The following is a 26574-nucleotide window of genomic DNA, read 5'->3' on the forward strand; positions in this document are numbered from 1 at the left end:
ATTAGTTCTGCCTAGTCTACTTCTGTTCTTGACATTTCTCCACAATAACCTTTTTATTAGGTTTTAAATTACACATTCACTTGACATGAATTCCAAAAATGACTGTATAAAGGGTCACTGATGGTATAGTGGTCAATTCAACTGACTTAAATTCCCACTCAATGACGGGTGTGAATGTGAGTTTGAATGGTTGTCTGTCTCTACATGTGCCATGTGATTGACTGGTGACCAGTCTTGAGTGTAGACTGCCTTTTGCCCGAAGTCAGCTAGAGTGAGCTCCAACTCCCCCGCAACCCTTAACAGGATAAGTGACCTTTCTAATAGACACTGCCCCTCCGTCTGCAGTTGAATAAATAAAGACTAAAGAATGTGGAAATACATTATTTGTCAAATTATGTGTAAATCCGACATTGACAAAATTGTTGTTTTAACCATGGACAGGGTTGACAATGTCGTTTTTAATCTTTTGAAGAAGAAAATATTCTTTTCTGGGTTGAAAAGCCACTAAAGGCTCCTTTTTATTTGAATGATGGTTCAAAGGTAAAAATGATAACGTAACATCATTGAGCTTCCACTAGCAGCGACGAACCGTTTTATTCTTCCTTTTGAGGCTTGGAAGAAAAAAAAAGTGATTTGACTACTCTATATAGCCCTGGGTTTTCCATGAGCGACTGACTGCTTCCATGGAAGCCCCATGTGCAAATGAGCCGTTTATGCTGTTGTCAAACACGGCAGAGGACCCACGTCCCATGTGACACTGTGCTGGAAATAGGCTTACGACAGGTACAGATCAGGTGTACCGCCTGAGCCGGCCAACTTTCCAAAACGAAGGATCACTCGGACCCCAAGTCTCCTGACGGAAGATGATATGGGCCGCACTCGATGTTAATCATGAACAGAGGGTTTCCTCAAATAGTGGTCCCTACTATAAGTGACATCCACTTGAACAAACAAACGCCTCTCCCTAAATAGATGCCTCCTCTCAGGGGGGGAAAGGGTAGCAACTCCAATTGCCGCAAATCGTAGATGCTGAGCACGTTTGAACTCTGCTGCTAACCAACACAGCAGCACCTACCAGGGCCTGTAAACAGACCCTCAGATTGATGGATATTGTAAATCGGTTTCCCACACACTGTTAAAGATGACCTTATGTCATATGGAGAAGGCATAATGAGCATTTCAGTAGACTGGCAGGTGGTCACTCCACAATGTTGTGTGTCCATGCTTGTTCCGGGGAGCAACACACCTTATGAGTTCTGCCCAATTTGCCTTGTTTTTCCATTATATAATTTTTTGTTATATTCCAGTTTAACTGGACATATACAGTATACAATATAGTTTAATATTATTCTGTACAAATAAAGGCCTCTCAATCCTCCTCTCCACTATATGAACAAATCTGGGATGTATTCTACATTTACTATCAGGTACATATTTATGAGTATGAATGGTTATGATTTTGTGACAGTAAAGATTGGTAGAAACTGAATTGCAGAATCACCATTTATTTTGCTGATTCAAGTGGCCAGCCTGGGACGGGGCAGATGCTGTGTAACTGGTAATCACCACATATGCGCAAACACACACACACGCTGCACTGCCTTAGTTTGTGAAAGCCCCCAAAACACAGAGCATGATTCAGACCAACCTACACACTCTCATTACACACTCGTGCTTCATTGAGAAGCTATTATTAATTTCTTGGGTCAGAATATTCACATTTCTTTGGCATTCCTGTTGATGTTATGTTTTATCTATATTTTTGTTTGCAAAACTTTTCATCTCAAGACTTAAAATATATAATGGACAGTATTGTCATGAGGTTGACACATACTGTTTATACACTATATATAGTATGAGGGAAAGAGAAGTGATATTTTTAACTTGTTGTGTTTCCCACAACTTTGCTTGTCAAAATCGGCGCCGTGACGTTTTGTCTACTCTACAGTCATCTTGTCTGCGGCTTTAGATCACTTTTCCACTATTACGACTTCACCCGGAACTTGTCCTTATTGGGCCGAGAGCGGCAGGGAGGGGGCGTGACCGGACGGCTCCTTATTTGGTGTTTCCACGTTGTGGCGGTCACGTGGGCCAGCCAAAACCCGGCAGCCAGAGTAGCGCGCCTTGCTGCAATTTTGACAAACTGATGTGCGTCAGCCTGCGCTGTCCATGCACGTTGGCTGCTTATTGTGTGCGATACGCTCCACTTGCATACCTACAAGTGTAAAAGAAGTCCAGTCAGTGGAGGAACAAGACATCCATGTGACTTAATTTTAAAATTATACTGATTATAATCCCTCAAGTGGGAATTTAACGTGGCATATATATGGGGATTTAGTGACATTGAAGAATGTGAAACAGGGAGCTTTAACAATGCTGTCAGAATCAGAGAAGCAAGATATTCCCTATGCATGGCCTTGTTTAATAAGTTAATAAAAGGAAGAAAAGGGATCGGTGTGAAGAGAACTTTTATTGTGACACGTTGTTATATATAGCTGACAGTAAAAATTCATTTTTACTTTTGTACTTAGAATTATATTTCAGTAGTAGGAGTACATGCTGCTGCTTTTCATGCAGACGACAGTTTTGATTCCTGGTGGCCCAATACCGAGCCACTAACTGTCACAAAACTGGATTAAAATAAAAAAAATGTAAATGGGTGTGTTGAGTCAGGAAGGGCATTCTCCGTAAAACTGCCAAACCTATATTTTATTCTTTTTACTTAAGTACAAGAGTTGAATAAGTATACCTTGCTCCCAGTCTTTATTTATTTATTTTATTTTTTAGAAATACTGAAGTGCAGTGTGTGAGTACGTTTGCCACCTCTGACCCTGGACTGGTCACCAGCCAATTGCAGGGCACATGTATGGACCCCGGAGACCCCCCCCCCCCCCCAAAAAAACAAAAAAATGCAGCACGTGGAGAAGTCCACGCAGGATTCTAACCCTCGACCACAGAACTATGATGCGTATGTGCTAACCACTGGGTCACCGTGCCACCCACCCCCGTTATCTCCAGGAGCCACTTTCTTCTTCCACTTGTATTTTCCACGGGGCAGGCTGACGCGGGGGAGCCTGGCTCGGAGCTCTCTGTCCTTATATGGGCATCTACGTCACGCCAAGGTTCCAGCCCACTATTAATGCCGCCACACTGAAGTCCCCGAGCCAGCTCCAATAGAGCGAGTACACAGACAGCCATCACTCGTTTTTTTGTTTGTTTTTGTTGGTTTTTTTTTTTCTTTTTTTCCTCGCACAGTCCACATTGGAACCACAAGCAGCCCACAAAAAGCATCCACGCCGCTCCCGAGTCACAACAAAATAGTCGCGGGGAGACACGGAAGCGCTGACGACTCGAGAAGGAGATCAACTTTAAAAACACATAACAACCACTTCGGACCGCACCGGGAGCCGCTGCCGCTGCTGGACTCCGACTCCTCGCACCTGATTCCCGAAGGGGGATACAGCTCCGCGCACGTCGGCCCCCCTCTCACCCATGCCGGAGTGACTCGCAGTGCTATGACCGGGAAAGTGGCGGACAAGCTCCCTCTTACCATGAGCAGTCTAATCAACAGCATCCCCGACAGCCTGTACCCAGAAGAGGACGTCCCCACGTCGATGAACATTTTCACCAGCACGGAATCTATTAACCACTACTCGCAGATGAACACGGGTAAGAACAAGTGCTTCTTCTTCTTCTTCTTCTTCTTCTTTTAAAACTGTATTTATTCGTTTATTTCAACGAGGGAAAGGAAGTGAGCGAGAAGTTGTGGAAGAGCACCTGTTAGCGCGCCGCTCGAGGCGCACATTCCGCCGCTCGGTGCGCTCTCTCTGCGGCTCAAGTGGCTCACCGGCCCCCGGCAACAACACACGCGCACACGTGGAAATACACTTCTAATACCGATCTTAAATCTATATGATATATTTACATTAGGATTTACTAAATAACTGTAATTTAGGTACAAATCGTGAAAAACAAACCTCAATCTTTAATTTCCAGATTGCTTTGATTATGATTTCTTCAATTTGACAAGAGAAAATGTCCATTTGACCCATACCGCTGATTCATAACAAGTGACTGAAAATGGACTCTTTCAAATGGCTATTAAATAAGTATTCACCCGCAATTTAAAATACGGCTCTTATTTGCATTCTTGATCAAGCTCAAGCGCTAATATTTGAGTTGCTCTTTCCTCGTTGTAAGAAAGCTCGACAAGACCGCACGCAGGCCCCCGCGAAACCTGCTTTTGTGCTCCAAAACTGCGAGGCCCCGTTTCCACGTTCATCCAGATTATGTGGTGTGTATATTTGCTATTAATTCCATCGTCGCGGTTGTGCGCACTTTGGCAGGAAATCAATCAGCAACAATCGTGCGCAGCTTCATCTACGCGCTGCACATTCAATGCGAGATTTTAATATTTACTCCCACCTTTAATTGTGCTCATAAAAACATTTTAAAAATACACACACACACAGTGTTTCACCTATATAAAAGAAATGAAACCTTAAAAATATCTCTTACACGAATACCCTGTGTGCAATTCATGTTAAATTAAAAGGTGACAGCAACTTTTTTATTTTGTCCTAATAAAATGTATGAAGAGACAATTACAAAAAGATGAAAATGATAAAACAGTTTATCGACAGCAGGTGTGTTCTCTCAATTCCCCATGATAAATTATTTTTGCAAATGTAGGATAATGCACTGTATGAGCCATATTTCTGTTTAAAAAAAAATCTCAAGCGAACTGAGGCATCAGCGTAAAATGCAGCATTTAAAATGACAAATGTATCATTGCTACTACTTGCCAGGTATTTAAAAATATACAGGCATGTTTTCCCTTTAGCCAAATACCGGTAATTATAGAGCGACATTTAAATGTATTTATATTTATGTATGCCCTATATGCATTTTTTCTGTGTGAAACGAACATATCTCATATCTTCTGATTGAGTCTCCATGGCATGATTGGCATCTTTGGCGTATCCAGGGTGTCTGATTAATCACAATTCATGTTCAATACTTGTAACGCTCGTTAATGTAGAGAGTCCCCCACACCTCGTCCATGATGTACAGATGTGTGTAGAATGAGAGAGCGTGCATGGTGCGTGAGGTGTCCTCCCCCTGTAAAGAAGTCAGATGATGTTGCCATTGAGTTTGGCTGTCCTCCTGAGGGACACAATGGCTGGATCAAAAGGGGTGTTTAGGTTGTGATTTATGAGGGCTTGTGGGATCGCAGAGGGACAGTCACTGTTTTAGATGCACAACTCACTCATTTGACTTTATTGCTCGGGCGACGCTGACTTTTCTTTATAAAACTTTAAGACTTTTTTGCTTCAGGACAGGACAAACCTATAGGACTATCACTTTGACTTGTACAAAAACCTTTAAAAGTTTGATATGTGTTACTTTTTACAGAGTGGACTTAGTAATGCTTGAGAAACCCATGTGGATGACTTCTTCCTTTGTTTTTGTTCTAACCTAGAAAATATCATGGATATAGGCATGGGAAGCGAGAAAGCCGGTGCGGAGATTCAGTACGGGTCCAGCTTCCAGTCCAACCGGAGCGGGCAGACGGTCACCTATCTGGGCAAATTTGCTTTCGACACGCCGCCTTCGGGTGGCATCGGTGGCTCAGGCTGGTGTTCCGACAACAACATCATCAGCCTCGTCAGCGCGGGGATCCTCGGCGTCTCTCCGTCGCCCGGCACGGTAAGCACCCAGACGCCGTCCTCGGCGGCCAGCATGGGAGGACAGAACTCCGACATGGAGCAGGTTTACGGCCCGCCGCTGCCCGCCTACTCCACCTGCGGTGACCTATACCAGGACCAGGTGTCCTTCCACCACAGTCCTGCTACCAGCACGGCTCTGGCTTACCCCGCCAATGACTACCACTCCACATCCAAAGCCTCCATGGATGGCAGCCTTTTTTCCATGATCCCCGACTACAACCTCTTCCATCACCAGGGGGAAGTTAGTGTGATGGAGCACAAGCCCTTTCAGACTATGGACCCCATCCGGGTCAACCCTCCACCCATCACTCCCCTGGAAACGATCCGAGCGTTCAAAGACAAGCAGCAGATGCACCCGGGTTTCATCGGTGGGCAGCAGCACGGTGCCCCTCACCACCCTCCTCCACAGACTCTTACGCTCAAACCCATCCGACCGCGGAAGTATCCCAACCGCCCCAGCAAAACGCCTGTCCACGAACGTCCGCACGCCTGTCCGGCGGAGAACTGCGACCGCCGCTTCTCCCGCTCAGACGAGCTAACGCGGCACCTGCGCATTCACACGGGCCACAAGCCCTTCCAGTGCCGGATATGCATGCGCTCCTTCAGCCGCAGCGACCACCTGACCACGCACATCCGCACGCACACCGGCGAAAAGCCCTTCTCTTGCGAGTTCTGCGGGCGCAAGTTCGCCAGGAGCGACGAGCGAAAGAGACATGCTAAGGTTCACCTGAAACAGAAGGACAAGAAACCGTCCGACAAAGGCAACGGAGTGCTCGGCAGCCACAGTTCTCCACCGAGCTCGTGCGGGGGGCCCACCATGGGGCCCTCGTGACCATCACTACCTGCACTCGAACTGGAGTCTGCCCTTTACACAGACTCAGTACAATGGGGCCACATCCATTATTAGAAAAGCAAAAGGTGATTCTTCCTCTTGTTCCCATCCTCTCCTCGTGCCGGCTTTTTCGAGATGGATGCCGTTGGTTGAAGTAAGAGGGGAGAGGCTGCAGTGCCAACGGAAGAGAATCTTAGTACATTCCGTCCCACCGTGCATCTACGCTGGCTTTGCTCTGGTTCCACTTTTGTACATTTCTTAACTGAGAGCAAACCAGACTCTATCACAACTATTGAAATAGACAAAGTAAATAATAAGAGAGGAGCAAATTGAAAGGGTGAGTTGTCTGGGATGTATGCATTCATTTTATTAGGCTGTTGAAAAGTGCAATTGGTTGTGTTTGTGTACTGTCATGGACACCGTATTAGTGGCACTTGTCTTTTTTGTTATGGTGTGGTGTTTTTTTTTTCTATTTCAATGTTGTTTTCTCCTATGAATGTGCCAAATGTATCGTGGTAACTCAGCAAACCTTGTTCTTATTATTGTGCCTGATAATTGCCAAACATAACACGAGTGAGATCTGCTTCTATGCAGGGTTCAAAGAAAGACCAGACTCCAAACATATTTCCCATTCTAGTTTGACTAAATCTAAATACTGAATGTTCATGGATTGTTCTGTTACATGGCTGCATGCCAATACACTATTCCTGTAGCTCCAGATTTTGCAAATTTAAAAAGAAATTCTGAAACACATCGTGTATCATTTGGATACATACTTTTCATTGGACAAAATGTTTTCTCCAAGGTGGATTTATGTCAAACTCTCACCAATACTGTCTATTCCTAGTTTCTCCAATTACATGACAGCAAACCATTCATTAAATTATGTGTTGTAATGGAGAGACGACTACAAATATGTTGCAAACTAGGTTGCAATTTGTCCTTGTACTTCCAGGTAGTATCTGCATACACTCTCAAATTTGCTGGCTGGAGAATCCAAAAGATGGGCAGCTAACATGATTAAAATAACATTCAATATCCAAATCATTTTTAGACATAAAGACTGAGCTGACAACAAAGGTGTTTCTTGTTTTTGTGCCATATTCAAATTTGTATGCAAGTTGCTACACTATGTTATGCGCTCAAATGCACCATAAGTGGTTATATTTGTACATATATGTGCATGCCACGATGCACAATATGTAAATACAAAAATATCTGCATTAATTAAAGGAGAACCTTTGTACTGAATGCTTGTGGAGGATATGCTTTACAATAATAAACGAAAAAGTTTGGAGCATTAAAACCCCACCAAATAAGATTTCATTTTAGCAATTGCACCATCCCTGAAGTGGTTAACTTTTCTTCCACTTTGCCGAGGCTAAATGACTGCACAGTCGCTTCAACTGTTGCATAAAGCCAATGTTTTTCTCAAGTGGTTTTATGTTGACCATTGTACTGAAAGGAGGTAAAAACACACATCTGTCTTCTTAAAGATCTGTTTTAACCACAAAACAATCACATTTGGAACAAATTGCCTTACATCACTTTTCAAAAGCTGACCCTTTTCTTGAGGGCTTATGTTGCTAAATAACATACTCAGAAATGAAAAGTAAAGACTGGAATCCAACTTAAGTTATCAAAAGTCATGAGATGTCAACTAATCTTCCACACAACTGATCTGAGGTTATTTCATTACTCTTAATGTGTATTTTGGGACTAATAACCATTTTCATGTGGCAAGAGTGTTTCTCATTTGATTTTATTAGAATCCTTACTTTGAGAACTTTATTAATATAATGATCTATCTTACCAAGAACCATCAAGTTTGGCAAGCAGATTTTTTTATTTTTTTTTTCCAGGAATTGGTTGTGCTTGTTAATTGAATGCGTCTTCTATTCGAGTGAGACTTTTCTACATATTGTTATCAAGTATGGCGGGTGGATATAGACGCCGGGATGCAAAGTGAATTGTGGACAAGTGCAAAGCCTGAAAGGAGTGTTCTCACAGAGAACATGTTGTAGTATAAGCGTCACTCTCTGCTGGAACAACCAGTTTTCACTGCTGAGCTTCCTGGCGAGTGTCCACTGACTTTCCAATTATTTTGGCCTCACAGGGTTCCTTTCTAAACTCATCTACATGGATAAATGAGCAGGCACCCAGAGAATTGAACAGAAACTATACATAAAATGAAAGAAACAGCTCATTTAAAAACTTTTTTTTTTTTAACAAACCACATCAGATTGTTGGTGAGATTTTCTTGAAGAAATGTCATGTAGCAGCTATTCCCATGCAGTAAGCACAAAGCAATATAGTCTATGATGTGATTAGATAGAAAAACTATTTATGTTAAATGTAATATTGATGTTTCAAGCATTAGCCAGTAATTATAAAGCAGGGGTGGGGAACATGTTTGTTTTTTCAATTGCATTGCCTGGTCAAAATGTGCTCACAGGCTATGGGTTCTCCACCCCTGTTATAGATTTTTGAATATATTTGACCAAAAAAAAAAAAAGCTATTCTTGAATTGACACTTGCTTAGTGAGAATGGATGTTTAATTATATAGTGACTGTGGCCTCCTCGTCGTTGCATTGTGTTGAGGAATGCAGCACTTTTTTTTTTTTTTTTTCCATGACTAAATGAAGCCATGTAATTACAACCTCACATATTCAATGTCATTGGTCACATCCTCTTGACTGTGTGTATTTGTCATTTCTGGGTTTTTTTGTGTGTTTTTTTTGTTGTTGTAATGAACAGATGGATTCAGGCTCTCCTCATTCCCACCCCCTCACTCTACAGTTTGGTGGTAGCAGGAAAATAATCCTCCTGGGTGAATCCTATAGATTTTTTGTTGTTGACAGTATTTTAAACAGTCCCATCTCCGAGAACAATATCATTTATATTTTTACAAAACCGGAGGGTGGAATATGCCTCATCTTCCTTCTCGGCTACACTTTGGACGCGATCCAACATCAGCAGCCATGTTGGTGCCAAACTGGGTTGCAGGGTTGGCTGATCAAAAACAATATGCGATGAAAACTCCAAATCAAAAAATAAATAAATAAATAAATGTGACCTCAGTCTGCTTGAGAGTGGAAGGCAGCCGTATGCTAATGTTTATGTTTTAATTGTCCAACTGGGCTTGTGTGTAGATAGTTAAGGCTACTCACGGGGTGGCTTCAGGGATCTTGTGGCTATCTAGGGCAGTGTTTCTCAAAGTCTGATAACCCCCCCCCCCCAAAAAAAAAACCAAGTTATCTGTGAGTAATGTTGGTGTTTATTATTATTATTTTTTTAGCACTTATCAATTTCCAAGCTGCACAACCTTTGAAGTTCAGACAGTCCACTGGATACTGTTGGAGTGGTTACCATTGGTTTTGGAAGAGTAGGTGGTAAGCAGTGCTTTTCCTGGGGGAGAGAAAAGTTTGAGAAACACTGATCTAGGGCAACACTACAGTGTTTTCACACGTGCACTGTTTTTCCGTTGTGTTGTTTCCTTTTCATGGCAGTATATCCTCATGTTTGCATGTGCACGGAAATGTTCCCAAGCGCTGCCTGCCCGATGCTGTGGGCGGTGTTCATTTCTTTATTATGCATGAAAATACAACGGGTGGGAATAATGGGATACGAACCATTCCAATGAACAATTTGAGACGCACACTGGGATAACTGTTCCGTTAGTTTTTTATTTTAGTTTAGTTTTTAGAGAAAAACAAGAGGTCTTGTTTGAATTGTTGTGGATGTCTTTGGACTATTTTCATGTTTCTATTACCTTACAATAAGGTCCTTTTATGACAAGCTGAATATTGAAATTAATTTTACTCTATCCTTGTTTACTTGTCATGCAAATGTTTTGTCATTTCTATGTAAGTACTTGAATAAAGAAAGATACTGCATACTGAACATTTGGTCCACTACACACCCCATTCATCAATTTTCTGTCCCGCATATCCACAAAAGCTGTGCGGGTAAACTATTAGGCCTATCTGTGTCGCAAACGTTCGAGGACAGGAGTCACAAAAGATATATTTTCCCTTGAACGTAACCCTCCTGGACTGTAACACACTTTCCTAGTCTTCTCTACCACGTGTTCATGCACTACTGGACGGATCATTCCGGGATCCTCCGCAGCTCCGTCATCACAGACATCTTGATGTCGGACACGTCTTCAAAACGGGTCGCCTTCATGAGCCGCTTGAGCTTGGGAAAAAGGGATGGGGGGGGGGAATCACAGCGGGTCAGGTGAGTTGGAAGGTTGCTCGAGCATGGCAATGTTCTTCTCGGCCAGGAACTGTCAGATGCTCAGGGCATTGTGAGCAGGTGTGTCGTCATGGTGTACCCACGAGTTGTCCTGCCCAAACTTTCTCCTCTTCTGAATGAAGCAGACGCCACAGGATCTAGGTAGACATGCTGGGTGATCGTCTGGCCCACAATGAAGGCAAAAACCTATAGTTTGGGTTTAAAATATAACATTTGTGACTCTGATCCTGGAGCTCTTCTGACACACATCGGAGACAAACAACCATTTGCATTTGTTTTCAAAACCATAAAAAAAACTACTCGCCTCGTGCTGATAATTAAAGGTTATTTATTCGGGTGACGTTTGTGTCGCGGTGCTTCCTTCGGAGGAAACCCAAGCGGGTGATCCTCCAACTTCCTTTTCGTTGCCCCGTCGTTTGCGCGAAAGGGATGCGTACCAGGAAAGAAAACAGTAACTCAATGAAACTGGATTAAAAGTTCACGCAAACATGAGCTGGTAAGCACGAACGATTCAGATGTGTCCGGTTTAAGTTGATACAGCCTGAGACGATACATTGAGCTAAGCCTTGCTGGGTTTTGGCTATTTCCTGGTAGCTTCGAACAACTTCAGGCTAAGTTAACGCTAGCTTCTATGAAAGCCCAAAACACGTTTTTAATATTCTTTTTGACTTCTGAGACATATTGTGCTAGTAGCTGTTGTGTGGATAGTGTTAGCTAAAGCAGTGTAGGTCCCGTGGAACATTTGTTAGTTTGGAAACAAGTTCTTGTCAAGGGTGCTATGCTAACTCGGCTTTGCTAGGAAGGTTGATATAAGCCATTTCCACGTATAAATTTATATGTATGTATATATATATATATATATATATATGTGTGTGTGTGTATATATATATACCCTTCAAGTTTATGTTTTCCCTATGTGTTTGCTATTCTTCTAACCTAAATAACATAGTTTGACTGAACAAACAAGTTAAGTGAGAGAGCAGCAGCTCTTTTTAAAGGGCTCTGGTCGTCTGTTTACATTAGGACGACTGTTGCTAGCTCAGGTTAGCACGCTCGCCGCAGAAACATTTGCGCCTATTCCAATAACAGTCGTATTTATGTCAATTTAATATTCGTCTCATTCGTATAAATACAGCCGACCTAGAGTTGTGGGACGTTACTGACTAAATACGTTAAAAGTGAGGTTATTCAAGTTGGGGTTAGGTTTGATCGGAAGTAGATGCAGTGGTGTCCGGTACAAAGTAAAAGGGTTACCCTAAAATAGCAAGGGGTGATTGACTAGACGAATACACTCACAAGACACAATATTAGTTACGGCAAAAAAAGATCCACGCCCTCCGTTGCGGTTCAGGTGACTGGTGGATCGTCTATGACAGGAGACCGAGACAAAGCTACTGCAGAAATTCATCTTTTGTTTTACACAAGATGTCTTCAAGAGCTACCAAAGATTTACCATATCCAATGTTTAGGCTTTGTACGTATTTACATATATCATATCATTAATGTGTACATAAATTATATCCTGTGGATGTATTGAAATTTTGTCCCAAAAAACGATCCATAAAGAAAACTAAATTTTAGCAAGTTTGGGTTCTCAAACAATGACGTCATCAGCTCGTAGTTATGCTAGTTATCGCAGAATACACAGGAAGTCCGCTAACCTGTTTTTCTGGGTTTAGTCATGTGACGGTCTGGGTTCACATAAAGTGGAAAACAATGAATATTAAGTTAAAAATCCTGTAAAGTACATTTTGAGATTTGAAACCTTCAAACGCAAAAGCAGGAATTTCCATGTTTTATTGAAAAAGTGTTTCAAAGAGGCCTTTGATGCATTATATCACAAAACCAGACAAGTCCAAAATTTTCTCTTAACTATAAATTTACCTGTACATTGAAACGGTAAGTATTGTGCTTTACGGATAAAAAATTATAACAGATGAGTGTGCTAGAACAAGCTCTTGAACTTAACCTTAACTATAATTAACCCTAACCCTTCAAAGGGAGAGACAGTTCACATTTTGCAGAGTCAGTTATCTCCTTTGTAGCTGCTATCCTCAAGACCCACTTGATGGCGACCAACATTGGCAGAGGTTTCCATGTAGAATCTGCGGACCTGATCACTAACACCAAATTCATCGATGAGTTTCATGACATTAACAACGTGGGAACATTTCACAAAAATGATAATCTGACAAAATGTATTATTTATTGAATATTTATACCGTATATATATGTATATCAGTGATTCCCGGGTGAAATGGTTGTCACGTCTCCCAGACATGGTGAGAGCGCAAGCAATATTTTTGTTTCTCCGTGTCCCAGAGTCGCTGCGACTGATCAGCGTTGGCAACGTCTCCCCCAGTGAGATAGGCCCTTAAGATAGCCACTGCTATAGGTAACAGTGTAGGTTTTAGTGGGCACACACAGCACCATTGCAAAGTGAATTACAAAACCATCACGTGTAACTATCCATGGCCGGGAGGCATGTGTCTTCACAAAACGCAGTCAATTTTGTGGGCTGTTTCACGTTCTCTTATTATTAATGTTGATGTTCTTTTGGCCCCCTCCTTGAGCCGTCACCTTATCGTGGCGGAGGGGTTTGTGTGTCCCAATGATCCTTGGAGCTAAGTTGTCTGGGGCTTTATGCCCCTGGCAGGGTCACCCATGGGAAACAGGTCCTAGTTGAGGGACCAGACAAAGCACGGCTCAAAGACCCCTTATAATGACGACAAAAAATGGACTCCCTTGCCTGGACGCGGGTCACCGGGGCCCCGCTCTGGAGCCAGGCCTGGAGGTGGGGCTGGAAGGCGAGCGCCTGGTGGCCGGGCCTGTACCGATGGGGCCCGGCCGGGCACAGCCCGAAAGGGTAACGTGGGTCCCCCTTCCCATGGGGTCACCACCTGTGGGAGGGGCCATAGGGGTCGGGTGCACTGCGAGCTGGGCGGTGGCCGAAGGCGGGGACCTTGGCGATCCGATCCCCGACTACAGAAGCTGGCTCTAGGGACGTGGAATGTCATGTCTCTGGCAGGGAAGGAGCCCGAGCTGGTGTGTGAGGTTGAGAAGTTCAGACTAGATATAGTCGGACTTGCCTCCACGCACAGCTTGGGCTCTGGTACCAGTCCTCTCGAGAGGGTTTGGAATCTCTTCCACTCTCGAGTTGCCCACGGTGAGAGGCGCCGAGCAAGTGTGGGTATACTTATTGCTCCCCGGCTCGGCGCCTGTACATTGGGGTTGTACCATCAACACTGTGTATAGTGGAGGTGGGGCGCTGCTGACCTCGACTCGGGACGTTGTGAGCCGGTGGGGAGAACACTTCGAAGACCTCCTCATTTCCACCGACACGCCTTCCCATGAGGGAGCAGAGTCTGGGTTCTCTGAGGCGGGCTCTCCTGTCTCTGGGGTTGAGGTCACCGAGGTGGTTAAAAGGCTCCTCGGTGGCAAGGCCCCAGGGGTGGAGGAGATTCGCACAGAGTTCCTCAAGGCTCTGGATTTTGTAGGGCTGTCCTGGTTAACACGCCTCTGCAACATCGTGTGGACATCAGGGACAGTGCCTCTGGATTGGCAGACTGGGGCGGTGGTCCCCCTTTTTAAGAAGGAAGACCGGAGGGTGTGTTTCAACTACAGGGTGGTCACACTCCTCAGCCTCCCTGGTAAGGTCTATTCAGGGGTGCTGGAGAGGAGGATCCGTCGGGAAGTCGAATCTCAGATTCAGGAGGAGCAGTGTGGTTTTCGTCCTGGCCGTGGAACAGTGGACCAGCTCTACACCCTTGGCAGGGTCCTCGAGGGTGCATGGGAGTTCGCCCAACCAGTCTACATGTGTTTTGTGGACTTGGAGAAGGCGTTCGACCGTGTCCCTCGGGGGGTCCTGTGGGGGGTGCTTCAGGAGTATGGGGTACCGATCCCCCTGATACGGGCTGTTCGGTCCCTGTACGACCGGAGTCAGAGTTTGGTCCGCATATCCGGCAGTAAGTCGGACTCGTTTCCGGTGAGGGTTGGATTCCGCCAAGGCTGCCCTTTGTCACCGATTCTGCTCGGTCATCCGGCAGGATCTCAGAGTAGAACCGCTGCTCCTCCACAACGAGAGGAGCCAGATGAGGTGGCTGGGGCATCTGATTCGGATGCCTCCCGGACGCCTCCCTGGTGAGGTGTTCCGGGCACGTCCCATCGGGAGGAGACCCCGGGGACGACCCAGGACACGCTGGAGAGACTACGTCCTTCGGCTGGCCTGGGAACCCCTCGGGATACCCAGGGAAGAGCTGGATGAAGTGGCTGGGGAGAGGGAAGTCTGGGCGTCCCTGCTAAAGCTACTGCCCCCGCGACCCGACCTCGGATAAGCGGTAGAAAATCGATGGATGGATGGATGTTCTTTTGGCATTGTCACATTTGACCCATTTGCCATCACTGGGGCTCCTCTGTGGCAGCTGAAGTCTCTCTGTATCTGATTAAGTGATGTAAGATATGCGAAGTACTTGCATGAATTCTAGTAATAATGTAAATGAATAATAAGTTATAGGATTTCAGGATTTTGGAAGGTAGAGGTTCCACTGTAGTCAATTATCTCTTACTATGCTAAACTTGTGAAGAATCATGACGCCAACAAATGTATGTGAAATTCATATACGCCGAGGAAAATGTAATGGCCTCAATGTTATTACATTTTATGTAGTTTAATAAAATTAGGCTAAAAAAAATCCAAATGTGGGCATATGTTAATTAGCATAGATTTGATCCAAGCAAAGTTGATCACTATTCATGAAGACATCTTATGGATACAATGGGAGCAACGTTATACCCTTTACATCCTTGTATTTCTGCACACATTCACTTTTCTCACACTTGGCACATTGTTGGTGTAAAACGGAAGAACGACAGCTATCGAGCAATCAAGTGACATGGCGTCATTCGGTTCAGTCGGCGTCAATGGCTGGCAAGCAACGCTTGAGCCAGCACGCACGGCCAAACACAAGGTCAAGAGTGGGGTGCAGCGGCCGTGAAAAGAGGTCTTTATGGACTCTGCTGAGGGCAGCATTCCAGCGCAGTCCGCACACTTGCTCCTATGACGTGACAGCTTTGACTTTGGGGTCACCAGTGGAACAATTCCGCTTCCCAACATCTTCAACCGGCACTCTGTGCTCGTTGCAAGAGGCGAGGTCGCCATTGGCCCTTCCAGCCCGTGTATAATCCACCAGAAGACTGTTATGTCTTTGTCTATGCCTATGTGCTTTTGGATGGTGGTGACGTGGTGCACTTTGAACACATTGACAGCACAGTTAAAGGACCAAACCAGTTCCAAAGTTCTCATGATGCTGTGATCACATCAACAATACTGGAACCTTTTACACTGCCTGTAAGATCTAGTATTTTCCCCATCTTATTTTGAACAACCAACACAGAGTGGAGGGACAAAGCTGGTAATTTTACACCTTCAAAGGCACTGTCAGAGCCGTAACAGAAGCAGGACTCCGATGGAGTGTATGGCTGGGTTTGCAGTGCAGGTCTAAGTCAAGTCAAGTTTATTTATACAGCCCTTAATCACAAGCGTCTCAAAGGACTTTACAAACCAAAAATTCACAAAGATTGACAATATTCCCTGGTCTAAAACCCCATTTGGGCAAGGAAAACCTGAGTAAACCTATTTGGGGTGGGTGGGGAGGAAGAAACCTTGAGCAGAGATCACAGATGGAGGGATCCACCTTCAGGGATGACGAGGCTGCGATGGATGCAGAGTGGACAATATTAATCACATGATATGATGCAATACAATGTTGGATTTAGCAGCATGTTTGATGAGATGAAGCGCCGTAGGTGTTCCTCCTCAGGACCTGTCCTGGTTGGTGGATGCAAAATACTCTAAAGCAACAGCTTTAGTTCGCTCATCGCCATCTTGCTACCTCTCCGCGCAGGTGAGGGAGGGAGAGAAGGGAAGCGGCTGTGAAACAGTTCAAAATCCAGATGTCAGAGGGTGAGAGAGGGCGAGAGACTAGTTGCATACTAGGTATGGTTTAACCAAATGTGAGCGTATAGAAATGAGTCTTAAATTGAGGTTTTAACATTTTACCCTGCAATTTGCTGGTAACCAGTCCAGGGTGTACCCAACCTAATGAGAGAGAGAGAGAGTTAGAGAGAGAGAGAGAGCGGCGGGACCATGTGAGGCCGTCTCATTGTTAATGAATGACAGGCTATTATCAACGGCATCGTTGCGTACATGCACACCGCATATTCCACCACATGTACGCCGTTGTGTCTGGCCAGTGGCCACCACTTACCTATACTGACGCTGGCCCACTATGTATTCATATTAAATGACAAGTGTGAGCCGTCAACTCATCTGGACTACTGGTGAGCAAGCTGGTTAGCCCGCCACCTACCTCGTAAAGTCCAGTAAGCCGGTAAACTACTCCCGCCGTAAGTCACCTACAGCTGCCTGAAGTCCAGACCTGTCTCCCATTAAATATGTGTGGTGCATTATGAAGCGTAAAATACGACAACGGAGACCCCGGACTGTTGAACAGTTGAAGCTGTACATCAATTAAGAATGGGAAAGAATTCCACCTCCAAAGTTTCAACAATTAGTGTCCTCAGTTCCCAAACGTTTATTGAATGTTGTTAAAAGAAAAGGTGATGTAACACAGTGGTAAACATGACCCGGTCCCAGCTTTTTTGGAACGTGTTGCAGCCATAAAATTCAAAGTTAATGATTATTTGCAAAAAAAAAAACAATCAAGTTTATCAGTTGGAACATTAAATATCTTTGTAGTGTATTCAATTAAATATAGGTTGAACATCATTTGCAAATTATTGTATTCTGTTTTTATTTGTTTAACACAACGTCCCAACTTCATTGGAATTGGGGTTGTATGCCTAAACCCTGTTTATAGCATAGATTTATGGTATGAAGATACTGTATGTGCATAGTTAAAAAGCCCAACTCCTTTAAAGTCCAAGACAGGATGCTGTGGTGATGTAATGAGAAACTGCGACCAGGACCACCTGACTGGATAAACGGGCACGTATTCGGGTTAGCCTCAAGACGACAGCCAAAGCTAACGCTGCTAGCCACATACCGCAGCTTGTACTTTGCAGCCTGTAGAATGTTAATCTGCCCTCCCTGAGTGTGCTTTAAGATGTTTATTGACACCCCCCCCCCCCCCCCCCCCCCCGTTGGAGTTTATTGTAAAATATGCACACAATGAAAATGATTACCCTCATTTTATATTTAAATAAAAGACAGATTAATGCTAACAGTCAATGAACAATCCTATTCACGGGCTAGCTAGTATTAGCTTTTGGACACAGGGATTTACCTTCAAATAATAACTATTCACACACAAACCCAATGGTAGAATATTCAGACAGGTAGTATAACAATAATCACAGGTATGTATTCTTCCTAATCTGTGAAAAAAACAATGTATTTGCATTGTATCATGTCTTTCTTCTTCTACTTTTTTTTTTTTTTTTTTTTTTTTAAAGCTTCCAGAAAACGAGTAGCTCCTTGCATGCATCACAACACACTGCCCCTAAGAGGCCAAGGCGCATACAGCAGGAACAGCTGATGCAGTCATTGACTGTATAAAAAGGCACACTACTTTTCCTGACTTTGATATGAAATCAGACTGAATTTATCCTGGTCAAATAGGATTGCCAAAATTATTTCTATTTAGTAAATGCCGGAATAATGAAAGGATTGTAATAGACAATACAGTCATGGCTAAAAGCATTGGCAAGTTTTTAGCCATGAATGTATTTATTTTTCTTTTTTTCCCCTTTTTTTCTCAATTTCTATTATTTTAATATATTATGATTTTTCTTGTTACTAATTTATTGTTGTTCTTTTAAGTTATATTTAAAGTTGAGTTTTGGTAGTTGAATAAATACCAATTTTTGAAATAAATGAATAATAGTGTATATTAATCATGATTTCCGTATTATATCATGACTATACGGGGCCAGTACATGATCTTGGCTTGTCGGGCCACCACTCAAAAAGGCTTAATGTTGGACCCTGTAGGTGGTGGTAATATTGTTTTTAAATTTTATTTTATTTTAATAATTTTTTTGTATGTGTGTGATTTTGAACATCAATTCTGAAAGGAGCAACAACAGTCTCATTGTCTCAACATCAGTTCCATTAACAGTGTTAAACTAGTTAACGTGAGACAAACTACAACTTAAAAACTCCCCATTGTGATAGGCACCACTACCTAAATGAAAATAAACGCAATTGTGCTAATTGACATCAACATAATAGACTCATTAACGTAATAACTGTTACCGTAATGTTGATAGAATAAATACCTGAGTGGACATGTTCCTTGTTGACTCGCCTTATGGGAAGCTGCTATTCTGTGGCAAAAACAACAACAATCATTTAGCAGTCATTCGGCACATTGTTGCTTTTAATTGTCTTGTTGGCTTGTGTGTGTGTGTGTCTTTTTTTTTTTTTTGGGGGGGGATTGAAATGTCATCATGTGGAGATCTACCTCACACGTGATGATTTCGCATTCCTTCCTGGTTGCACAACACCGCCCTCCATCACACCCTCTCTTTTCCATCTCATTAGACTACACACCTTTCTTTTGACGCAGCTGCTACCTCACCCTGCCTGTCAGACACAACTGTCCATCATATAGCTTAGATTTCAGCCTATTAGCGCCGTGTCAATGACAACTCGGCAGCTAGCGCTTTGGTAAGGCACTGTTGCCTTCAGAAAGCACTCAGATGCTATGGAGATACTTATTAAAGCTCTGGCTCAGGTTTTGAAATGGGGATAAAAGAGTGTGTTTTAACTAAGGACGGGTGTTCTTTTGCCAAAACTCATGTGGGGCTCTGAAATATATATATATATATATATTTCCCCCCCAACAGTGTAGAAAAGTTTCAGTTAACATATTATTTACTCAACTGCACAGAATGACAGGCATTTATTAAGGCATAAGGCATTAATTAGTTTCCCAACCTTTATTGAGTCAAGGCACATATTTCACATTAGAAAAATGTCATTGCACACTACCAAAAGGAAATGTCACAAAAAATATATATGCTAGTGTATACTGTAATAGTAGTGCTCTCATCTCAATTTATTCCTAAATTTAGTTGCACAGTGTGAAATCTTGGCCTGTTCAGTTTAACACAAAGCATATATTTGCAGGAATTGAAGAAAAACATACAACAGCAGCTCTGCCATCTTTTGGAAGCGCATTTAATTGTGCTGCCTGTCACTATTCGTCACTGGCATCAATTGCTGAACAAATTGACATTATTTGCAAATACAGTAATTTTTGGACCAATGAAGTGAAATTGCATAATGTGGTTGGGAAACACTGACTTTGAGGAAGGCCTTTATTCTATAAATTTTCCCCCACAAATAATCATCCGACTGTACGTACACCCAGCAGGCTTGCACAGCCTTTCTTATATGGCCGAATTTTTGCAATAAACTCACAAATATAGAGCTGCTCTGTGCCAGATTATACAGTAGCTTTGTAGCTAATGTCCATCTGCAGTCCCAGTGCCAGGTAAGAAATTAAGAGTAGAAAAGAGGATAGAAAATGTAAATTAAAAGAAATTAGGAGCAGCAAAACATATACACATTACACACATAAATAACATTGTGCAAGAGGCAGCAGTGAAGTTATTACAGCGACCTTGCCGACTTTTTTTTTTTCGGTATTAATTTAAAATGCAACATTAAATTCAACTCCACAACCGGTGATTAATTGGGGCATTGTGTCTCTGTTTGAAGAATGATTTCTGGAAAATATGTGCAACTACTTTCAATCCCTAGTTCTATGTAGATTGTGTTTAGTGATTTAGCCCTGATTTGACAATCATGCTCCTGTGTGCATGTACAATTTTCAGCAAAGGTCATGTTGTAAAGTCCTGCTGTAGTCATCTGAGAGAGAGAGAGAGCCAGGTACAGGTTTAGTAAATTTAACGTGCTGTATGTGGTTGGGTGAAAGGAATTGGGAATTAACAGCTTCAGATTGTTCTTGTCAGGGGTCTTAATTCCCATTCACCCCGTAGACTTGGACTCACCACCAGTTAGTCACCCATCGTGCACCTGATGACAGACTGACATTGTTTGTCATTTCAGGATTCCCTTCAAGATTGGGCAGCCAAAGAAGCAGATTATCTCCAAAACTGTAAGTCACCAGACGAACTGCACCTGGCCTCAGTGTGTATGATATACAATGTGGTCAGTTATCTAAATAATAACCCTCAGTGTTCCACTTTGTACATGGTGATAGATCTGAGCAGTATAAGGGTGTAGAGGTGGTTACCTTGAAGTGACCATGAGTAGGTGTTCCACCTACCCAACCACTTCCCCTGTAATGGAACTCTGGTCCATGAAGTCACTGGCTGCTTCCTGTTACTTCCAGGGCAACATCAGGAAGAGGCTTTGTGGATGCCTTTCTTTCAACTACCTCCCTCATTGTTTGAGCGGCCATGTTTACATGCATGGGCTCAAAGTGACCACAGGTTCGGAAGCCACGCTGCCTCCTCAACCTGCCCAACATATTTTGTTTAGAAGCATGGTCGCACAAACTCTATCATCCTTCATCATAATAACAACTTGATTTACTAAATAAATTACTCTTTAAATCCAATGACGGGTCTACTGTGCCCAAAGAACATTGGAATAAAGTGATCAAACACAAGCCTTGTCACAACCGACAAAACAGCGGTTGTTTGCAAGCATGTAATAATGTCAAATTGGTCCAAACATCCGTCCTCAGATTATGTGTACAATGGAAATTCAGACGTCAAATGAATTTCCTGGCTTTAATTTTATCTCCCTTGTGAGGTTACAAATGATTAAATTCTTACTGTGTGCTCAGACCTTGTGATTAGCCATCTGCTGTGATCATATTTAAATGATATTATATTATATTTATTTCCAGGTTGAAAGAGACTTTGAAAGAGAATATGACAAGCTCCAAAAGTAAGTCACCATTTTAAATTAAGGTTAATTTCTTTGTTCTTTCAGTTTAAATGACTGTACTTATTGCACTGTAATTCCTCCAAAGTGGACTTGTTGAAATCAAAACTGAATGCTTCAGGTTTTTCAGCATTAAAACCCAAATTGTGAGAGTACGGGTAGTTTAGTTTTATTTTCATTAGTTTTTCATTAGTCTGTTTCGGGAAACAAACAAACAAACAAAAACAATGTGAACTATGGACCAGTCTGAAATTTGAAAAAGTTAACCTACCTGAAGAAATATAACAGGATATCCACAGATCTTTAAAAGACATCAGACCCCAGATTTTACAAAACAAATGACTTATTATTATTCTTAAAACTTGTCACATAACCCTTAAATCTGCCTTTCAGAGGTCTTGAAAATGCCATGGACACAATGTTGCCATATCTTTCGGGGAAATCTTTGTACAGTACTACAAATTTGAACTTAACATTTTGTGTTTTCGTATAAATGAGATGTCCATGACCTGAAACCTCAACAAACATTGATTTGTGCATTGCAGCAATGTAAAAATAGTTTATCAAAAACAGCATGTCAAATGGTTGTGATTTAACATTGAGGCCATATTGCCCAATCATATTGGTGAATAAAAGGTCTGATATTTCAAGTTGTAGATGGATATCACAGTCTTCAATTTGGCTTCCTTACTCTGTAGGTTTCCACTATAAAAAGAAAAAAAAACTGAAGTAATTATTCAATTTGGAGGCAAACACTAATAAAGTTGCATTGACGGGATACTCCAGAATAACTGAGAGCTCCTTGGAACCAGAAAACTCCCCATGGGTCCAGTGGAATCAATGGAAAAGTAGTAGGAGGACCCTTCATCTGTAAGGTGTGGCGGCAATAGACCTTACACGTGAGTCAGAGGAGCAGGCATGTACTGGCATTTTGGTGCTCCACCCTCAAGATTCTTATCAGTGCATAAAGGCACATCTCTGACATAGAAAGCGGTGATTCCTGTTTAGTATATGGGTAATTAAATGATATTTTGTCCCCATCACCTATTCTTTGGTAATATAATTTTTATAGTTAAAGTCCCCATGAAGTAACAATGTCATAAATTTGACACACTCCAGAGAAGAGTTTAACAAGTTAACAAGGCTGCCAAAAATGAATGAATAAAAAAAAATGGTCAAGTACTACATACGAAATCAGACTTAAAGGTTGAATTCCTAAGAAAACGGGTAAATGATTGCTCTTCTTGCATGCAAGGGACAAAATGATATGACCAGTCAGCAGAGGTCTGGACAAAATGTTACAAGACTTGCAAGTCGACTTGGACAACAATGACTCGTGACTTCACTCGGACTCGAGCCCATTAACTAGAAAAAACTTTTACCAAAGTATTGAGAAACAAACACTCAGCAGCTCTCTCACAATAGCTCAACATGCCAATATTTATTTTATTCCAGGAGTTTCAGAATGATGTAGCCATTAAGTTGATGTTCTCAACATATATCATTTAGGTGGAAGTACTCCACCATTCTAAATCTTAATTAGAACTTATTTCTTTTAACAGTTAACGCTCTGTTGGGCATGTTCAATCAGAGGAATTGACCAGGAGGTCACTCTTTCAGATACTACCTGAAGTAATGGTTTTATTTTTAAAAAACAAAAAAACAAAAAACAGTGCAACATAAATCAACAATGAATGTGACGGTTACATAAGGTACACATTCCAGGAAGTACTGCTAACATAGAAACGACGACAACGTAAAAATATGGATGTTAATTATTGCACACACAAAAAAAAAAATCCACACTGGATTGTGGGAATCGCGTGGCTTGACATCACGTATGATTGTTTTTGTTAGCATTAGCAGCTAGCTTTGTGAGCAATCACCCAAATGGTTAGACGGCGGGCTGGCAGAGACTGTCTGGGGAGTAGTGTTCTCAAGAATGAGTCTTGTATTTATTTTTTGAATTTAGTCTATTTACAAATCAGCACACAGGGAGCATCTATTCGGCACGAAGCTACACTCTTCTTCGTGTCATTTTCTTCCGCCTCTTTTTGACGTAATATTTTTATGTAGTGCCCCTAGTGTTCTGACTGAGATACCACAGTTGGATAAAATGGTGCCTTTATAACAAGATGACAAACTTGTGTTCCTCTTTTTTTTAAATTAATGCCTTATATATTTGATACTCACAAGAAATGGCAAGTTTAAACTGAAATATATATATTTGTTTTATTTATTTTTATTTGTTTGAAATTGCCTCACTAGAATTTTTTTTGTAGACAAGAAAATGCACTTTCCTGCTATATACACAATGTGAATTTAAGAAAAATGCTGTTCATTATCTAAAAGAGGAACCCAATTGGTCGTTCATAATTAAGTGAAATGTCGAACTTTTTCTCGTGTATTCACAATTGCTCTTTAACTAAACTAAAATAAATTTCATCCGATTACTTGATTATTCCATAGAATTGTCTGTAGGATACTTGATTACTAATTGCAGCACTACTTGAAGTACATTTTCATTTGGGACAGGTCTGTTTAATGTAAATTCAGAAATAAAGTGGGGAAAAAGTAGCATACGATTTTCATAGAATAACTGAAAGTGTACTATTGTTCGGTTTTGAAGGGGCAAAACTAAGCGTCCCCCCCATCCACCCTCCCTCCCTTGACGATCGGCTTTGAAGTTGCAAAAGCTTTTATCAGCTCCCTAGTTTTCTTATAAAGGTTCAATGCATTTGTTTATCAAATTTGTTTTGAAAAATGAATAAAGATTTTTAAATATATTAAATATATAAATATGTATATTACAAATATAAGTATATATGAATTAAATATATACATATTATATATATATATATATATATAATATATATTCAAATATATTATTACTTTGTTGTTAAAATGACTCGAAACTCAAGTGTAGGTCTTGTGACTTGACTCGGACTTGCTTGTCTCAATGTCTCCACTCGGGACTTGAGTCTTACTTGTGACTTGCAAAGCAATGACTTGGTTCCACCTCTGCCAGTCAGTGTCATCTGAAGTGATGGTGGAGCTGTACGTGTGGTTTAGATGTGCCGAAAGCTCATAAAGGGGCTCCTCAATTATTAGGGAGTAACACTCCTACCATGGCAACGTAACTAGATTGTTGGGCTGGGCGAGTTATCAATTTAATCCATAAATAGATTTTGGGTCACTTTAGTGGGTTCTGTAGCCTGCTTTACACTAACAGCATGGCGGCGAACAGAGAGGAGCTAGTTTACATAAATGGCAGCGTTTTGACAGCCATTTGGAATTGGTTCAGGTTTGCAGCATCAGACAATGAGCAACAAAACAGTCCGCTACAAAGAATTTTTAAAGACTGTTGAAACCAAAGCAGAAAGAGACAGACTACAGTACAGTACAATTATTTCACATTGTTTTACGCGTAACAATGACTGAGTTGATGTTTCTGCGGAAAAGCAGTTATTTATCCAAACATTGGTCTACTTCAATGGTGGTAGCAACTGTTGTAATAAACTGCATAAAATTTGTACTATAGCTATATTTCAAATGTGTTACACACTCCACCCCTTTTCAAGCCCCTTTTTACCTGAATACTTCCAGTGCTGTGACTTCACAAATTAAGCATACCAAAGTTCACAAAAAATTACAGAAACATGAAATAATTATAATAATAATAATAACTTCATGCCAAGTGCCCAATTTCAATTTAATGCGTTAGATTTTTTGGGGAGGGGACTGTCTTTTTTTCCTGATTTCAAGTGACCCCGGGCATTTGCAACATGGAAGTATAGATTAATACATATATAAGAAAAATATTCAACGTGAAATAATGTTTAGTTGATTCAGACCTACTCTTCTCCATCAATGATTTAAATGAGGGTAATCGCCACATTACCCCACTGGTCGCTGTCAGGGGTTATTTTTGTTTATTTAGTGGTGGATACACCACTAATGTAGCATTTAAAGGTCTGCTTTCACTTTAGTTTAGAATCACAACAAGTGTTTTTTAATATTTATTTGTAATGTTTATGCAGATGTGGGTGTGTATACAGTACGTCACCAATTCTCTATGACCTCAAGCATGCATTGGGAAGGTATATACAGTCTGCATTTATGCCGTACTCGCATCGGCACACATCCGATACAGATCAGATTTTTATCCACATTTGGAAGAGGCATAATTCGGAGGATCTCCGATTTTTTTCTATTTACGTTGCTATGATGCAGGAAAATTGTGCCACTTGATAACAAAAAAATCGTAATTGTGTCTTTTGATCCTTGCGGTGTAAATCCAGTATAAGAGGAACGCCTCATCAGTCATGAGTTTGTCTTTCTCCTGTCGGTTGACCCTGCTTTTATTATAGAAAACACATGATGCAGTGTTTTTCTGAAACAGGCTTTACACAATCAGGATTTTTGGGACCGGTCACCGATCTGATCACAAGATGGACCAATGTGTCTATTTAAGTGACTTGTTCATTTACTGTATATACTTGTTTACTGTATCCTGAGTATCTTCAAAATTATTCTCTAGTCAGGTCATGTATTCTAATCAGTCAGGTTCAACCAACATTACAACATGACAGAAATAATGGGTGCTAACTTACTGTAATTAAATTACATAATTGTAATTAAATTACTTCACACACCGAAACTTTACAGCATAATTTGACAGAATGCCAGAATTACATACAACCGTTAATGCTAGCACTAGCTTGCTAGGCTACATAACGTTTTGTTGCCTGCTTGCGAGCCATATCGTATTAAAAGTACGTGAACATACCTCAAGCAATCCTTGAATGAA

At 41.8% G+C, this 26574-nt stretch overlaps 2 protein-coding genes and 1 long non-coding RNA gene across 3 annotated transcripts in view; 2 read left to right on the top strand and 1 right to left on the bottom strand.

Moving 5' to 3' along the window:
* Window positions 1-3104: 3104 nt before the first annotated feature.
* On the top strand, window positions 3105-10465 carry egr3 (early growth response 3). Its single transcript, XM_061767338.1, has 2 exons — window positions 3105-3669; window positions 5483-10465. Exons 1-2 carry the CDS (start codon window positions 3516-3518, stop codon window positions 6559-6561), a joined length of 1233 nt encoding a protein of 410 aa, XP_061623322.1. The 5' UTR covers window positions 3105-3515; the 3' UTR covers window positions 6562-10465.
* Window positions 10466-11164: 699 nt separating this feature from the next.
* Window positions 11165-26574, top strand: part of bin3 (bridging integrator 3) — a 52209-nt gene continuing 36799 nt past the window's right edge. The window contains exons 1-3 of the mRNA XM_061767339.1: window positions 11165-11318; window positions 20919-20967; window positions 21727-21767. Of these exons, the coding sequence (XP_061623323.1) occupies window positions 11311-11318; window positions 20919-20967; window positions 21727-21767 (98 nt within the window). The 5' untranslated portion in view covers window positions 11165-11310. The remainder of the gene's footprint in view (window positions 11319-20918; window positions 20968-21726; window positions 21768-26574) is intronic.
* LOC133475866 (uncharacterized) lies at window positions 16526-19230 on the bottom strand. Its single transcript, XR_009787954.1, has 3 exons — window positions 19121-19230; window positions 16881-16919; window positions 16526-16751 (listed from the first exon to the last, which is right to left on the bottom strand). It is a non-coding gene; the product is annotated as an uncharacterized LOC133475866 (long non-coding RNA).

This window comes from Phyllopteryx taeniolatus, chromosome 3 (assembly GCF_024500385.1).
Source record: "Phyllopteryx taeniolatus isolate TA_2022b chromosome 3, UOR_Ptae_1.2, whole genome shotgun sequence".
In the NCBI taxonomy this organism is placed as follows: domain Eukaryota; kingdom Metazoa; phylum Chordata; class Actinopteri; order Syngnathiformes; family Syngnathidae; genus Phyllopteryx; species Phyllopteryx taeniolatus.